At 41.2% G+C, this 17,715-nt stretch overlaps 1 protein-coding gene across 6 annotated transcripts in view; it reads right to left on the bottom strand.

The window, feature by feature from the left end:
• Positions 1-3,385: 3,385 nt before the first annotated feature.
• LOC111978497 (reticulon-1-A) overlaps positions 3,386-17,715 on the bottom strand; it is a 32,243-nt gene continuing 17,913 nt past the window's right edge. For 4 of the 6 annotated variants that reach the window (XM_024008595.2, XM_024008597.2, XM_024008598.2 and 1 more), the window contains 6 exons: positions 13,298-13,505; positions 9,975-10,113; positions 8,473-8,542; positions 7,709-7,755; positions 7,497-7,555; positions 3,386-4,290 (listed from right to left, as the gene is read on the bottom strand). In XM_024008595.2, coding sequence (XP_023864363.1) covers positions 4,245-4,290; positions 7,497-7,555; positions 7,709-7,755; positions 8,473-8,542; positions 9,975-10,113; positions 13,298-13,505 — 569 coding nt within the window. In that variant the 3' untranslated portion in view covers positions 3,386-4,244. Of the gene's footprint in view, positions 4,291-7,496; positions 7,556-7,708; positions 7,756-8,472; positions 8,543-9,974; positions 10,114-13,297; positions 13,506-14,935; positions 15,044-16,949; positions 17,280-17,715 lie in introns of those variants that run through there. The other 2 variants (XM_024008600.2, XM_024008601.2) reach the window with 2 other exon arrangements.

Raw genomic sequence — 17,715 nt, 5'->3', positions numbered from 1 at the left:
ATTATCAATGGAAATCAAATTTATCAACCCATGGAGGTCTGGATTTGGAGTCACACTCAAAATTAAAGTGGAAAACCACACTACAGGCTGATCCAATTTTGATGTAATGTCCTTAAAACAAGTCAAAATGAGGCTCAGTAGTGTGTGTGTGTGGCCTCCACGTGCCTGTATGCCCTCCCTACAACGCCTGAGCATGCTCCTGATGAGGTGGCGGATGGTCTCCTGAGGGATCTCCTCCCAGACCTGGACTAAAGCATCCGCCAACTCCTGGACAGTCTGTGGTGCAACGTGGCGTTGGTGGATGGAGCGAGACATGTTGTCCCAGATATGCTCAATTGGATTCAGGTCTGGGGAACGGRCGGGCCAGTCCATAGCATCAATGCCTTCCTCTTGCAGGAACTGCTGACACACTCCAGCCACATGAGGTCTAGCATGGTCTTGCATTAGAAAGAACCCAGGGCCAACCGCACCGGCATATGGTCTCACAAGGGGTCTGAGGATCTCATCTCGGTACCTAATGGCAGTCAGGCTACCTCTGGCGAGCACATGGAGGGCTGTGCGGCCCCCGAAAGAAATGCCACCCCACACCATGACTGACCCACCGCCAAACCGGTCATGCTGGAGGATGTTGCAGGCAGCAGAACGTTCTCCACGGCGTCTCCAGACTCTGTCACGTCTGTCACATGTGCTCAGTGTGAACCTGCTTTCATCTGTGAAGAGCACAGGGCGCCAGTGGCGACTTTGCCAATCTTGGTGTTCTCTGGCAAATGCCAAACGTCCTGCACGGTGTTGGGCTGTAAGCACAACCCCCACCTGTGGACGTCGGGCCCTCATACCACCCTCATGGAGTCTGTTTCTGACCGTTTGAGCAGACACATGCACATTTGTGGCCTGCTGGAGGTCATTTTGCAGGGCTCTGGCAGTGCTCCTCCTTGCACAAAGGCAGAGGTAGCGGTCCTGCTGCTGGGTTGTTGCCCTCCTACGGCCTCCTCCACGTCTCCTGATGTACTGGCCTGTCTCCTGGTAGCGCCTCCATGCTCTGGACACTACGCTGACAGACACAGCAAACCTTCTTGCCACAGCTCGCATTGATGTGCCATCCTGGATGARCTGCACTACCTGAGCCACTTGTGTGGGTTGTAGACTCCGTCTCATGCTACCACTAGAGTGARAGCACCGCCAGCATTCAAAAGTGACCAAAACATCAGCCAGGAAGCATAGGAACTGAGAAGTGGTCTGTGGTCACCACCTGCAGAAYCACTCCTTTWTTGGGGGTGTCTTGYTAATTGCCTATAATTTCCACCTKTTGTCTATTCCATTTGCACAACAGCATGTGAAATTTATTGTCAATCAGTGTTGCTTCCTGAGTGGACAGTTTGATTTCACAGAAGTGTGATTGACTTGGAGTTACATTGTGTTGTTTAAGTGTTCCCTTTATTTTTTTGAGCAGTGTATATATATTATTATTATTTTTTTACATGTATTTATCCCCCTTAGTTTAGTGCCTAAAATATCTCCATATATACTTCCATTAATTTTTGTAACTGGTACCGGGATCCTTCAGACGAGTCTTGTGAGCGTCCTATAGCAAAATGGAGAAAACCATCCTTTGTCTCAACTTTCAATAGAGTGGTCATAATAGTTTGTAGGTTAAACCGTTCGGACGCTAGACATTTTCGGGATGTCTCATGGTCTGACAAAACACCGCTCTAGCTCTGCGACCTTTCACCACAGATGCGGAAGGGCGATATCGGCGGATGTGGTGGATTGAGACGCAACGAATGTAAAAAAACATCTAGTTTAAACAGACGGATTTTGATGGGGATTTTTTTTATGTTAGTAAGAATTTCCAGTGTGCGGAAATTGTAGGCTTAGGGTTAAATTCTGCATTGTCAACAGCGCTTCAAGAATTGAATCCCAGCCAATGTAGAGCAAAAATTTTTTTTTCCCATAATGTATTTGAAAGAGCCTTTTCCATTGTTGAACATTATCAAACTTAAGTGCCTTTATGAATATTTCTACTGGTCTTATTTTTTTGCAATTTCAGTTGAAATAATTTTATATGTCTGGTGCTATTAGATTGCAAAGTTTTACTCATTCAATATGCAGAAAAGGGCATTGCTTTGCTGCTGTTTAAGTTAATGCATAAACATCCAAAGTATGATATGTAATATAGTATGTTAATAGCTCTAATGAAAATATTAAATGTTACTCAGTGATCTGACGTTCAATTTTCAGCTTGTGAACGTCACAAATGGCATTCGTGACGTTCAATTTTCAGCTTGTGAACGTCACAAATGGCATTCTTATTGTCAAAATGTTACTTACACTTTGTGGAATATCTTGGTGAAATGTTTTTCCATGTAACCATAGTGAAAAGAATGTTCAGATCTAATACACTGAAGAATACTGTTTTAATCAAGATTCACTTCCAGTAAGGGATTTCAGTGGAACTTCAATGGGTGGCTTTAAGGTGAAGTGAAATTAGACAGTCTAGGAGTGACCTGTCACACCAAAGCCAACTATGCAGTCTTACTCAAGCCCTGGTCATCTTTCCATTCTTCTGTGTTCGTCTGCTGTTGAACTCTTTGCCTCACCTTGCTGTATTTAGTCAGTCAATCTCACTAACGTTTAGCTAGTAGTGTGGCAGCAATATCTCTATATTGCTACTATGTGCATTCTTTAAAGTATTGAGTCCTGTTCCCATTTGTCATTTCATTTTTGTACAAGACTGTCTAGATATTGTTTCATATTGTAAATTACTAAAATATGCTCAAATGCATGAATTTATTTTTTAATCAAAATTACATCTTTGTAGAGTGAGGCAAGATTATTGTATGAATGACAATCATGGTTGTTTTATACCAATTTATTGTAAGTGATGGTGTGCCAACATAGATGTACAAATGTTATGTATATGGAAAGATTAAATGACTGTATACAAAAATCGTAATCATTTGTCCAATGAAAGTTGAATAATTAGACCTCAAATGGTTAGAAGGGGGTATCACTCAAAAGGCATTTTGAGCTTCTCTGCCCCCAGTTGAGAACTTTCGGTGGTGGTTCAGACTTCGTCATTTCACTTTTACCTTTAAGATGAATGCACGGACTAAGTCACTGAATAAGACCATCCGCTAAAATGTAATTTCAGACTAGGTTGAGACAATGACAAATCATTATGTACTAACATCCTACATGCTAGTTAGAAAAGCATTAGTATACTGTAAATTCCTATTCAACAAAAAAGGTTGACATCCAAGCATTTAAGACATGCCCTGGATAGGGTTGTGTTCAGGCAGAGCTATAGTTTCTGCAAGTGTTTGCTTTTTAACTTTTCTATACCCTCCATCTTGCCTACTGAGAAATAAACACAGTAATTCATCTAGAAGCTTTATTGTAATTGTTTATATTTCACAATGCATTCCACAAACAGAAGAGTACATTACAATTGTATTAAGTAACATTCACAATTACTTGCATAAACAATGCTTGAAGTTAGTTACATAATTTTGCAGCTTTAGATAGGGTCCACAGACAGTTTCATTTTTTTCATCTTAAGTTGTTTGTAAACGTGTTAGAGTTTAACTAGGCAGCTGCATGAGTTGAAATGATCATTAAATGCTCAAATTTTTTAAAGTTCTAAATGTTTCTAACTAGAAATACTCAGAAGCATGAAGTGCTATGGAATAGCGCCCCGCTGGTATTAGACCATCGCCAAGCACAATGACACATCGTGTCAAGCACACTCAAGAGCCACAGAAGAGATCTAGAAGCTTTGTGAAACTACAGTCAATCAATAAAACAGTAAAATCACAAACACCACTAACTTAATCAAAAAAAAAAAACTCAGGTTTCCAAAGTACTCCCTCTTACAAAAAAAAGAGAAAGACATAGCAATTCCAATTGTCTGAACACTTCGTCGAAGAACAAATGAACCAGCCCATGGAACACAATTTCCTTTCAACATCCATCACTGGTCATGTCCAAGTGCAAGATTAAAATATATATTATTTTTTTTAAACATATTCCAACTAGCATTTTGAGCCAGATTGCATGGTATAGTCAAATTAGTTAATCAAAAGGTGGCAATACTTGAGCTATAGAATACTGATAATCCAGGGTGTTTCAGGGAACACAAGGAATTCTGAAAATAATAGTGCTGCATACCACCTTAAACACACCACCCCCGCCCAGTGCCTCCCACCCTCTTAAAGGACTTCAGGGACTGACCGGCATTTCTTTCTTCAGTCAGCCTTCACACGCTTCAGTCCAGGGACTTTGGCCTGGACCCTGAAAGTGGAAAGAAGCACAAAGCTTTAGTTAAACCATGTTGATATGCTTAAAAAAAAAACACTAAAATGAAAGAGCTCATTCTGAGTAAAACACCCTTCTACAAACACCTCAATTCAACATAGGGCCTACTTTATCATACAAGGGTCAATTATGTAGGCAGGAGTGCAGACGTGTGAAAATAACGTACGACGACATCACAACACCAATAGTTTAAAAAAACGTAATAATACAAATCCAGCCAAAGGTTCCTAGAAGATATTACAAAGTACATAAAAACAAATATAAAGTGGCTATGTGTTTGGGTAATTAAATTCTGGTTCTGAATGAAAAGTCATTCTGAATACAAGGGGTGGGTTCTTCCTGTATGCATGTTGTGTAAATTATTTATAATACAATTGAATTCTTGCAGAACCTTTTAATGGTAAAATGATGCAATACGTGTCTGATAAAAATGTGAATAAAATGTTTAAATCAGTGGTATAACAGAGGGATTTCATTAATTTGTCATCAATTGGAGATTCACATTTTTTCAAAACTATTAGATAATTTCCTTGCTTTGTTGGCACAGGATTTTAAACGATCAAGTCAGATTAGTCTGCTATACAGCGCATTCGGCAGTATTGAGACCCCTTCCCCACATTGTTAGTCTAAAATGGATCCAATTAATGTTTCCTTAATCTACACACAATACATAATGACAAAGCAAAAAGTTAGAAAATTTAGCTAATTTACTTTTATTTTTATATAACACCTTTACATAAGTATTCAGACCCTTTGCCATGAGACTGGAAATTGAGCTTCAGTGCATCCTGTTTCAATTCTAGCCATGCCCCAAACTTTCCCTGTGCCTGCACCACTTACTCATTGCTAGCTCTAGCCTGTCCTGAGGAACCACTGCACTCACTGGGAGTCTGGGCTACGTCACCACTTTTAAAAAAAAAATATATATATATATATATATATATATATATATATATATATATATATATATATATATATATATATGTGTTTACCCCCTTTTTTTCCTCCCACATTTCGTGGTATCCAATTGGTAGTAGTTAGTCTTGTCTCATCGCTGCAACTCCCGTACGGACTCGGGAGGCGAAGGCCGAGTGTAATGCGTCCTCCGAAACACAACCCAACCTAGCCGCACTGCTTCTTGACGCAATGCACATCCAACCCGGAAGCCAGCCACACCAATGTGTCGGAGGAAACACCGTACACCTGGCGACCTGGTCAGCGTGTACTGCGCCAGGCCCGCCACAGGAGTCGCAAGTGCGCGACGAGACAAGGATATCCCTCCTGGCCAAACCCTCCCTAACCCAGACTACGATGGGCCAATTGTGCATCGCCCCATGGGCCTCCCGGTCGCGGCTGGCTGCGACGGAGCCTGGGCTTGAACCCAGAATCTCTGGCGGCACAGCTAGCACTGCAGTGCCTTAGACCACTTTACAATGCAAAAAGATAGAAATCATAATGCAAAATATTGTCAATTACGAAGCGGATCGTCACCAAAAATGAATTAACTTAGTCTACCCCGCAACATCTCGCCCAGTCAAGATATTTCCTCGAGCGGTGTGTGTAAATGTCATGGGTCTTAAAAAGACACAGCGTACACATTTATAAAAAGACTAATGCTATTCTACGCAAATGTTGAGTATAATAAAATAAGTTCCAAACGGAAGGGAAACATTCTGTCACCCCATGGAAATCAGCCAAAACAAGCTAAATAACTCAATGCATGCACATCCTATTGAATATACATTCACCTGTATTGTGAATATGCCTAGGCTAGATTAATTTACCCAGTTTATCAATAGAGATTTACCATTCAAATAAATCATTGTTATATAGGTTGATTTTAATGTATGCATTAATTAATACATTATACAATCAATTTGGCAAAAAACTATTGAACTTTAAAAAGGCCTGTCTGGATCACGTGCCATTGTGACTTTGGCTAGTATGCCTTTTTTTGACGTAGTATCGGGGTGACGTTGAATTGAACAGTATAAAATATCTGAATGATGAAAGACCCATTGAAATCACTTAGAATGTATACGTTGCCACCCTAGGCTCATTAACTATTCAAAGAAAATTCATAACCAATTATTCCAAAACATAAAATACTATCAAATTTGAAAACTAGGTAGATATGTAAAATAAGCTTTTTCATTTCTGTATTTTTCTGACGGCCAGAGAGACATTGGAACTTAACAGTTCATGCCAAACACTGTCCCATTCCCAACACATGCACTATGTATACAAAAGTTGTGGACACCCCTTCAGATTAGTGGATTTGACTGTCAGGAGGGATAATGGTCTGGGGCTGGTTTTCATGGTTCGGCCTCCCGAGGTCCATACCTCGCTTTTTGGTACCCTTCCCCAGATTTGTGCCTCAACACAATGCTGTCTCGGCGCTCTACGGACGACCTCATGACTCATGGTTTTTGCTCTGACATGCAATGTCACCTGTGGGACCATATATAGACAGGTGTGTGCGCTCATTACCAAATCATGCCCAATCAATTGAATCTACCACAGGTGGACTCCAATCAAGTTGTAGAAACATCAATGATGATCAATGGAAACAGGATGTGCCTGAACTTAATTTCAAGTCTCATAGCAAAAATATTTATTATTAATTTTCAAAAATAGCTGAAAACCTGTTTTCGGTTTGTCATTATGGTGTGTAGATTGATGAGGGATTTTTTTTCATCCATTTTAGAATAGGGCTGTAACGTAACAAAATGTGGAAAAAGGGAAGGGGTCTGAATACTTTCCAAATGCACTGTACTTTTGAATTTGTTATATATTTTACCTTTATTTAACTAGGCAGGTCAGTTAAGAACAAATTCTTATTTTCAATGACGGCCTAGGAAGTGGGTTGCCTTGTTCAGGGGCAGAACAGATTTTTACCTTGTCAGCTCGGGATTCGATCTCACAACCTTTCGGTTACTAGTCCAACGCTCTAACCACTAGGCTATCTGCCGCCCATGAATATTTGGAAGATGCATCTCTCATTACATCACTGCCAAGATATTTCAATTTCATCCACCACAATTTACTTTTCAACAGCTTTTTAGGACTGCAATTGACCTGGTTGTTCAAAGAGTTTTTTGGATACCTACTTCCAATACATTATTTATTTGCATTACAACACTGCCAAGTTAGTCACATTTTGTCAACTAGTATTTACTTACGTTGCAATAATGTCTTTGACCTGCTTGTTGGCCATCCCCACATAATGGTCAATCTGTACCTAAAATACACAAAACAAAAATCATTCTAGTGAAAAGCGTAGGTACAACATTAAACTTCCACTTCACTTTGAAGTCAATTGATCAACATTTCAGTCGAGATGTGAAAGTTCTAACATATTTTTCATACATTATCAGCAAATAACAGCTCATACCTTGTACTTCTCATAGATGATGGGGAAACTGAACAGTCCAACCAGACCTGGAGAGAGGGGGAGAGGGTTGACACCTCTGTCAGTCAGCCACTATGTCTGTATACAGACCAGAGTATGCGAGCAGAGCACCCAATTTGACTGGAGCGAAATTCCCAAAGGCTGGAGGGTCTGCCTTCTCGCACGCTCCAATTTCGCTCACGTCACGAGGTCAGGGTAACCCGGCCCAGCATGCATTTGTAGTCTACTTGTGTGCTGCTAAAGCCCCTTGCTTTACCTGCTGTCAGAGTTAGCTAAATATTTTAATAAAGAAACTGATAAAACACGTGCTAAATCACTGATGTAGTGTCCTCAACTAAAGAAGAATTGTGGAATCTGGAAAGACACGTATCCCAAAAGCATGATTGTGTACTTACTATGTGCACATGCTAACAGGGAACAAAGTGGGTCGGTGTGTGTCATGGTAGCAAAGTATTTATAAACTAAGTCTGATCTTAAACGTTCATTTTTGTTCTACTATCTATACAATAGGCCATAATTGATAAGCCCAATATGCCTGGCATACTCCCACATTCAAGGAGCTTTTTGTTTTGATTGGGTTATTGCCTAAACCTAAGCCTGCCCATTAAATTTTTTTTTTTTTAAATACATATTTTAAACTGCAACTCTGCCCAGCCAGGCAAGAGTGGAAGTGAAGTGTCAAAAATGGCACAAAAAGCCTTTATGCTTAAGTTTCCAATGATCAACTTTTTCAAAAAGTATCTTACCTAGAATAAGGAGGTCAAGTCCGTTGAACAAGGCACCAACATAGGTGAGAATCCACATCAACACAGCAAACTGGATGAGAGAAGAATGACAGGTTATTTCAGTCGTTCAGAACACTAGGCCTATTCATGGGTTGCATGTTGTCACAATATTGTTGTGAACATTCGTTTTAAGACCAGCTGACCATACTACTCAATAGTCTCAATTGGTGCCGATTAAGATTATCTGAAGTGCATTACTGTGGCTTGGAAACACGATGACATTTCAAAATGTAGGCAAATAATTAGTAAGACAAGCTTCTGTAATCATTGTGATGTCTCCAGAGACTTTAGATGCAGTACAACTTCAGCTAAGATTGAGGGGAGAGCGCCGACATTCTACCTAGCTAATGTTGGCATTGTTAGCCATTTCTGATGAGCTCTGCTAGCGCATGGCAACATTGCCATCTCTATCGTAAACTTAACGACATCATGATGGCAAAGTTGTTTTCTACTAATTAGTCTACTTTAGCAATGTCAACGTATTTACAGACCATTCGCGTAGATTTGACGAAGTCATAAGCCGCTGTTCTGAAAGACTTGGCATTAACCATCTGTCAGACATCAATATGCTGAGGCATCTGTAGAACGCTGAGAACTATGGCAACCGAGTGACAGAGGTGCAAAGCCGTTCTATGACAATTTCACTCAAAATGTTGCATATTCCTTCCTACGGAGCTTAGGTATGTTCACATGTTAGGCACTCCGCAGTTGTAATCCAGGATCACATGCATCCTTATACAGTGATATCCAAGGTAGACAGACAATTATCAATTAGTAAAGAAACAGAATCTGACCTGGAATCAAAATATCAACAACCGTTTATAGCCTTGTCCCAAATGTATAAATAAGGCAATGGTGGTGCCTTATTTGGTATATTTACGACATTTGGCAGAAATTCACCAGGTCACCATTTCACTCTGCCCACAGGGCACAGACTAAATAGATAATACTGTTGATGAATCTTAATAATCCTAAATCAATGTAGCTGATGGCTCTTGAATGGGCAGAGGTCTAATTTACTGTACCCTCTAACAAAAGAGGCCAGGCTAGAACCACAGAGGGAGGGGAGAGAGGGGCCAGGGCATGCAGGGAGGAGGGGTCTGGAGTGGCCTTAGCAGTAGACAGGGCAGGGGTTGAACTGGAAGGTGTTGACAGACATGTAGAAACTTCATAACTCTCAACAGCTGCTCTTCTCTACAAGGCTGTTTCCCCCTTAAGACAATGAGGGTCACCTACTTCTGCCTGACTGTACATGGACAAAATGAAAGGAAGAGCGCAAACTTTTTACATGTGAACGCAACCATAGAATTAAGGGAAAATGTTTTCAGTAGCTATTAGGGGGTTGAACCTGAACATTCCCGTAAGGTTAACAGTCAAATTCCCCCTAGACTGAGTAATAGCAAGCACCATATTTCCATGCAGGAGGTTAGCCTACATGCTTAAATCTTCATTTGCATTCTTACCTTGAGGGAATCCACCAGGTCTTCAACAAGAAAGAGGCGACGCAGCTCTATGACTGTTGTGTTGAACCGTGCCAGAGCACAGTCGCTGTACTTATGGACAGTTTCCTCTGACAGACCCACATCCTGATCCAGGTACAGCCTGCAACACCACAAAACATGAGCTGGGCCTATGTATATTGCAAGACAAATCCTGAATCTAAACAAGGCGTGTTATCATTCAACAATGGAGTTAACCCACATATGTATAAACTGTTGTCATGGCTGTCCTGTGAGGATCCAAATAGGTCAGATCAGCGTTGCAATGAACAATTCCAACCAGACCCTTTCAGCCACATAAGGGGGGGTGGGGGGTTAACACCTCACACCCTGTTGTAAATCAAGGAGAACTTTCAGCATCTCCCTCTCCAATTTTCACCACAGGAAAGAGCCTGTTACAGACCTTTTCCAGAGGAAACTAACACATTCTAAAGCGAATACTGGAACAATATTTCTAACAAAGAACGTGGGGGATGGTCAGAGGCGATCTGGAGAACACTGGTGACGTTTCAGTTATTTTGTGATGTCATTAAAATTGTTAAAGGAAATACTGTAACTTGAAAAGTATACACTGAAGTGTCCATCTTGTGTTGTGCATGAAATATGAAAAGTGTGTTTGTTGAGGGACATGATTTTAGGAGCCATAGAGTTCTACAGCAACTTTGCAGTGACTAGCCACACCCATGAGTGAGGTCAGAGAACGTGTCAGCCTGACAGACCCGGCCTTTTGAATAAACTGTATAAAATGGGTTAAGAATTTACACATCAGACCAGAGAGACGTGGCGCTGCAGCTCACATTTAAAGTGGTTGGAACTCAATCTCAACACAAGGTAGAGACGATAAAGTTACCTCCTGGACAATCACTGGTACGGCTGATTAGCTATCCTCAGTAAAGTATCTAGAAAAGCACATTTAAGTGAAACCATTCCATTACTGTGTTCAAATCATCGTATTACACTACTCTCATCACCCCATTGGAACTATCTTCAAAGAAACATCTTCCAGAGCGAATGGAAGTAGAATAAAGTCTGTAGTTCTGTTCAGGATTACCCGACAAGTCACCGGATATCGGACGACTGCAGAGGAGAACAGTAGAAGACTGGTGGGGACCCCTTTCGCACAATCAGAGCCTTACAAGCGAAGAGGTCCAACATTGTTTCCAAGGCCCTGTCTACCGAGAGAAACCAAGGATTTTCACGTAAATACATTCATGATTTCTTACTCCAAGCGGGTGGCGTTGTGTGCAAAGTATAAGTGAGAGTAGTTTCTAAATGTAACAATGTTAAATGTCTGTCCCTCTCTTGACCTCCATGTCTTTTGTAACAAGCAGCCATTTTGTTGTCAGTCTGCTAAGGACACGTTTCTAACGTATTAAATGTGTATGTTTATCCTGTGTTACCATTTAGTTCGTAAATAATTAAACCAATTTGTGTAGTACTGAATCATAAGGCTGAGGTTTTTGCAGATGCAAGGTTATGACTGTTCAGAATGATGATATGATACGAGGTTATGATTAATAAGTTAACTGTTTATGGATGTGATAGGTAAAGACCTTTAGAGTTGATTCGGGAGATTGTAACTCTTTAAAGAGCCGCTCCCGTGGTGCCCCAAATCCTAATGAGTTAATTGTTAAATTATTAATTTAACTGGGTAACAATTAAACATAGTTGATTAGATAAGTCATCAGATTAATGAAAGTAAAGTCACGACACTATTCTAATCAAGGCTCATCCTAAACTACTGCTGTACACCTCTTTTCTATTAATATAGTGTCCATAATGTCTACACACCATCATATACATTACAGACTGACATTGCTTGTTCTAATATTTATATAATTTTTTTTATTTGCATGTATTGTTATTACTGCACTGTTAGAGCTAGGAACATAAGTGTTTCGCCATACCTGCAACATCGGCAAAATGTGTACACAACAAATACAATTAAATTGTTACTTAGTGTCGAGGTTATTCACAAAACATGGGCGAGGGCTCTACAATACCCTCTGAAGCCTACAGGTTGTCGAGGAGAGTGGATGGCCTTTTTGCACTTCAGATTGATTTCTTAGAAAGCAAAGCCAAGAACCACGCTTGACCGGCTTAGTTATGATTTTCTGAGCACCAGTCACATTCCCTGTAATCTTAAACCAAGATAATTCAATGTTAATGAGTGGTTGGTGAGAATTCATAAGGCTTTAAGCCACTGCCAGGAATGGGGATAACCAGAGTAGCAGCTCTATGTGCGACAGAGTCACAATGTTTACTCAAATAAGAGACATGTCCCTTTCTCCCTCCTTGGCTGGGAATACATCTACTTCTGCAACCCAATCGTCTAATCAGGCCAATATTTTACTCCAACTATAAATTAGCCAGTAGCTGGATAATCATGTTCACATTGCATGATTCATAAAACATGTGTAGTTTCAATTCAGTCATTTATCTTCAATTCAATTCCTGAAGTGACTAAATGGAATAATCCCAAAAAAGATGCACTCTTCAGGAACACTGCCTTGGAACAGTGATCACTGTTCCATGGCCTTACATTCTTCTACTGGCCCACATGGCTGGGGTATTGGAAATGTATGTGAGATGCCAAGGTTACTCTGCTGTATAGGAATCTTAATCTGCGATTTTGGAACAAGAGATAGTCCAGAGAGCAGCTGAGGCTAATGCATGCATGATGTATATAATAGAATATGGATTTTTTCTGCAATACATCATGGTGTATGTTGAGCAGTGGTGTAAAGTACTTAAGCAAAAATGCCACTTTAGCAGTTTAAAGTATCTGTACTTCACTATTTATATTTGACATCTTTTACTTCACCACATTCCTAAAGAAAATAATGTGCCTTTTACTCCATACATTTTCCCTGACACCCAAAAGTACTTCCTACATTTTGAATGCCTAATTGGACAGGAAAATAGTCCAATTCACACACTTTCAGCAAGAGCAGACCACTGGTCATCCATACCGCCTCTGATTTGGTAGACTCACTAAACAAACGATAATTTGTAAATAATGTTTTAATGTTTGAGTGTGCCCTTGACTCAAAAGAAAGAAAATTGTGCCGTTTGGTTTGACATTTATACTTTAGTATATTTTTGCAACTACATTTTACTTTGGATGAAGTATATTTAAACCCAAATACTTTCATAATTTTACTCAAGTAGTACTTTACTTGGTGACTGTCACATAACTCATTTTCTATTCAGGTATATTTACTTTTACTCAAGTATGACAATTGGGTACTTTTTCCACCACTGATGTTAAGAAGTGGGTTACTAACTTGAATGGGTGCCCTTCATCAGACTTCTGGATGGCCTGCAGGATCCCCTTGTATATCCTGAAGCAAATGGTGACGGAGAGGAGCGCCAGAGCGATGTAGGACGAGACGCTGACGATGCTGCAAAGTGTCAGGGAGAGCAGCAGAGAGAGGCCAGCGCCAAACACCACGCCAGAAGTCTTGACATCACGCCAGTACAGGAGCTCTACCACTACAGGAGAGAGAGAACAGGGTCAGATAACTGCAGGACACAAAAACAAGAGATTATGGTGGTGATGTGGGGGTGGAATGAGAAGGGGTAAATCTATGAAAAAGTTAACGATTTAATTTGCTTAATTATTTGTCTGCAGATAATTAGCTACTAGCCACACTACTTCACTAAAACGGGAATCCCTGGTGTTCCCTACAGCTGACATGTTTCGTTTACTGTTGGAATACCAGTATACCACTGCAGGTAATGCACCTAGGTCCAGGTCCATTCATAGCCATGGCACAGGCCTAAAACCTGTTCATTTTTAAGATCGTTAGCCAACCCCCACCCGGTCACACAGACAGCTAGGGGCAGGACAGACCCATGCTTGTGTTTCACCAGCAATTCCTAGCACGTCAGTGTACAATATTAGATGTGAGACATCCATTTCCTACTGGCAGACGCATTTCAAAACGTAGGCTAGCCAGCAAGCGGGCATTGCTCGAGTCTTCAATGTGCAATGACTTGGCAGGCTACCAGATTTCAAATTGCTTAACAAGTAATGAATGAGCTTATAGTTGAAAACCAAAATTTTACAGGTTTCTGCCAAATAGATAATCGTATCAAGCGATTCATACCAAAGCAACGACTGATGCATTATTGTGATTGATGATCATATAGTTAAGTAAAATGCCTAAAGGCACCGCAGGAGCAGAATCAAAAGAAGCATAAGCAGTTTCAGCCAGCCTAGGGACACACTTCACTGTCAAATCACAAGAATGCTTCTCGTGAGGAATCATGTCAGACCCTTTATGGACCACGCTCGTGGGGTGTCTTTTTAGGCGGTGACGCTAAGCTTTTAATTTCTCCCAAACGCCAATGTTGGCTTAACTGGATAGCTCGGCTACATCGCGTTTAAATAGGTAGTTCCCAACATTTGCGTCACCAGGACCCTTTGTTTAAAATGTTGCTAGCAATAATAGCTAACGTGCAACCGTGAAGGAGGTGTGGTCGTCCTTTCAGTCTGTCTACGGTACATATGGTAAGCATGAACTAGCATGTGTGGGAACTAAAAATAGCCCAGGCATATCAACTGCGCTAATCTCATCATATAGCTAGCTAATAACATGCCATGTTTTAATAATGTCCTTCCGTATACATCTCCTTCATGTAAACACTTTAATATCCACGGGGGTAGATGGATAAACAGGAAAATGACTGAATCGTACATGAGTCTGACGCCATGTAGTTCTCAGCGTAGCCCCATCACGATAAAATGTCTAGTTTGACCTAGCTGGGCCTCTGCATAGGCCATGCACAGCTCAATTCCTACCCATTCGCCTCACACCGTAACGTCGGTAAGGCAAATTGGTTAATTCAAAGACGATACAATCGAATATAAATGTGATATGTAAAGGCAGCATCGTACACATGAGAATGACAGCACTTACCCCGTTCGGCATCCATCTTGAGCCTCCTAGCATCCAGCACTTAACTAGCTCAGCTGCGCGAAAGGGTGTTCACTTCCTGCTAGGTACATTTAAGATCCACTCAATATGCGCAGCGCCTCAGCCCTTTCTAATTATGTTTAAGTTTCAATACGTGCCCAATGCAAATATGAGAATGAGCTTTTCTACTATTCGTGGGAAGACTGGTAGAGCTTTGTAGTAATAGTCATTTGGTTTCAAAACGGAATGAAAATATTGGAAATGGGGGAGTAGGTGGTGTGGAAAATGTTAAAGTCATAACGTTAACTGCAAATGTTGACCAGCTTAACCAATATAAACACAACAGTGCATCATTATGACTGACAACTGGTCAAATCTAAAATCAGGAGTTTATTACAAAGACACTTTAATAAATATCAATTCCAACAAATGTAAACTGACCACCACAGGCAATTTGCAATGTATTGGAAGCCTTTCATACAGCCATGTGAAGGTGTAGGTCAATATTTAACCAATACAATTGTCTGGTAGTGAGTTCATAGCCTTAATGCCCTAGCCAGAAAGAGTCCTCTTCAAACTCATACATCAGAACACATGTCGGATGGAAGTCCATGCATCATATCATGTCCAGTTAAAATAATCTAACAATATGCTTACCTGTTAAAACTAATTATGGGGCACGCCAGAAAACATCCTACTTCATCATCATTGCCCAGCTATACACTTTTTTTTGGCCCCTTTAGTGTTATGTCACTGCCATCTGCCCCTCATCCTTTAATGTTTTAATACATAATGTTACAGACTAATTTAGACAATCTCTCAGCCCAATACTGCTTAGTCACTGGAGTGACTCAGGCTGGTAGTCTACTACACCCATACCCTATCCAAGTGCCGGTCATGCTCAACGGAGCGCTCAGCCAGATGGTAGTTGCTGAAATGGATGACATACCATTTAGTCAAATAGAGTTGACAGGGGCCCTTTAAGCACAATGCCCTTTGTTGCAATGTGTGCCAATTGCCATGCTGCATCCCAGAATGATGCAACGGCAGTAGCACACATGACAAAAATCAGCAGGATGTGCCAGCAGTGCCATTGGTTGCCTGAGCCTCGCAATGTCCCGTCTGAGCTGAAAGCAGATGGCTACAACTTGGCCTGGAAAACACCAGAAGACCCTCTTCTGCCATAAGCCACATGGCTCCTCTGGTGCTTGCCATATAGGCTCAGTGTGAATCCATACATACACACATTTGTAATTTAGCAGACACGCTTATCCAGAACGACTTCTAGGAGCAATTAGGGTTAAGTGCCTTACTAAAGGGCAGAGATTTTTCACCTAGTCAACTCAGGGATACAAACCAGCGACCTTTCGGTTACTTGCCCAACGCTCTTAACCACTATGCACACACTTTTTTTTTGCACATGCTGAACAATGGACTTATACACCTTTATAAAGCCTAGTCAGCAGACTGTAGGGCTGAAGGTAGGTCCTGCATTCAGCAGAATTTGTCACAGGGGTTAGAGACCCCTGGTGCACCGGACCAGGCAGTCGTGAGTCAACTCCAGGCAGCATGGAATCATTAGACATCTATTACACTTGTCACTTTAGCCCAACACCCCTCCCACCATGCACCTTTGGACAGACTTCCTCCTGTCAGTGCTACCCTTACCAAAGTTTCTGCTAGGATAGTGTATTACACATTAGAAATCCAGAGAAACTTTTAGATTTTTTTGTGTGGCATTAACAGTTCCACTGGTTACCAACAATCTTATTAATTTACGGATGGCTACACATTCAGAGAAAATGGCATGCATGGCTGGATGGGACAAGCAATATCAAAACAACCCACTCAACTACCAGAGTGATTACCAATTACATACTATGAATGTCCACAATACCTGTGCATTGTTTAATAACCACCCTCTAAAAACAAATGGACTACTTTTAATTTCACATACATCTAGAGAACCCAGCAATAACTACAAAAAAATAAGTAAACAGTAAAATAAGAGGATTACCCTTGTCTTTCCACTGTGGTGGAGGCTGGGTGTCTCCATTTTCCGTTTTCCCGTTTTCCATGATAGAGCCACTGTGTAGGTATCAGCAGGGCATTCCAGACAGCATGCGGTGTGTTTGGCTGGAGGCGGGTGGGGTGCGGGGACCGAGGTAGAAGATAGTGGACAACCAAACCTTCCTCCTGTGAGATGACTGCAGTACTACTGCTCTCTCTACCTCCCTCCCCTTTTTCTCTTCCTCTCAGGCTGTAGGACTGAGGTCAGCTGACTGTCTGTTGGCACCTAGAACGGCTGACGCAGCAACTTCCATCTAACTCACTCCCCCTACCTCCGTCTGATACTCCCCCTCCCCTTGCGCAAATGTACATGTGCTTTTCCCCTCCCTCTCATCCCCACATGGATGACAAAGCAGCGAGTAGGTGACCCCACCCAACGGTCTCTGTAGGAACTACAAGTACAGACTATCCCACTACCTTTAAAAATGACACTAGTGTGTACTGTGACTTAATTTTAAATGCCCTCTGAATTGCCTCCAAAAGTTGTTAAGTAACATTAAAACAAAAACCTAAAATCTAACCTCCATGCTCTGGAAAGCATCAGACATCCAATCGGACCATTACTGCGCTTAAATTATGAATGTAATATTATTCTGTTGATCAGAGTCAAAATCCATCTTCACAAACGGTGTACCATATCAAAATCAGCCAAACAATGATGATTTGGTCGTCACCAAATCAACCCTCATCAGTAGTCAGTCTTAAATCACATA

This window comes from Salvelinus sp. IW2-2015, linkage group LG18, assembly GCF_002910315.2.
Source record: "Salvelinus sp. IW2-2015 linkage group LG18, ASM291031v2, whole genome shotgun sequence".
Classification (NCBI taxonomy): Eukaryota; Metazoa; Chordata; class Actinopteri; order Salmoniformes; family Salmonidae; genus Salvelinus; species Salvelinus sp. IW2-2015.
Note: the sequence above shows the minus strand (reverse complement) of the source record. Positions and strands in the feature narration are given on the sequence as shown.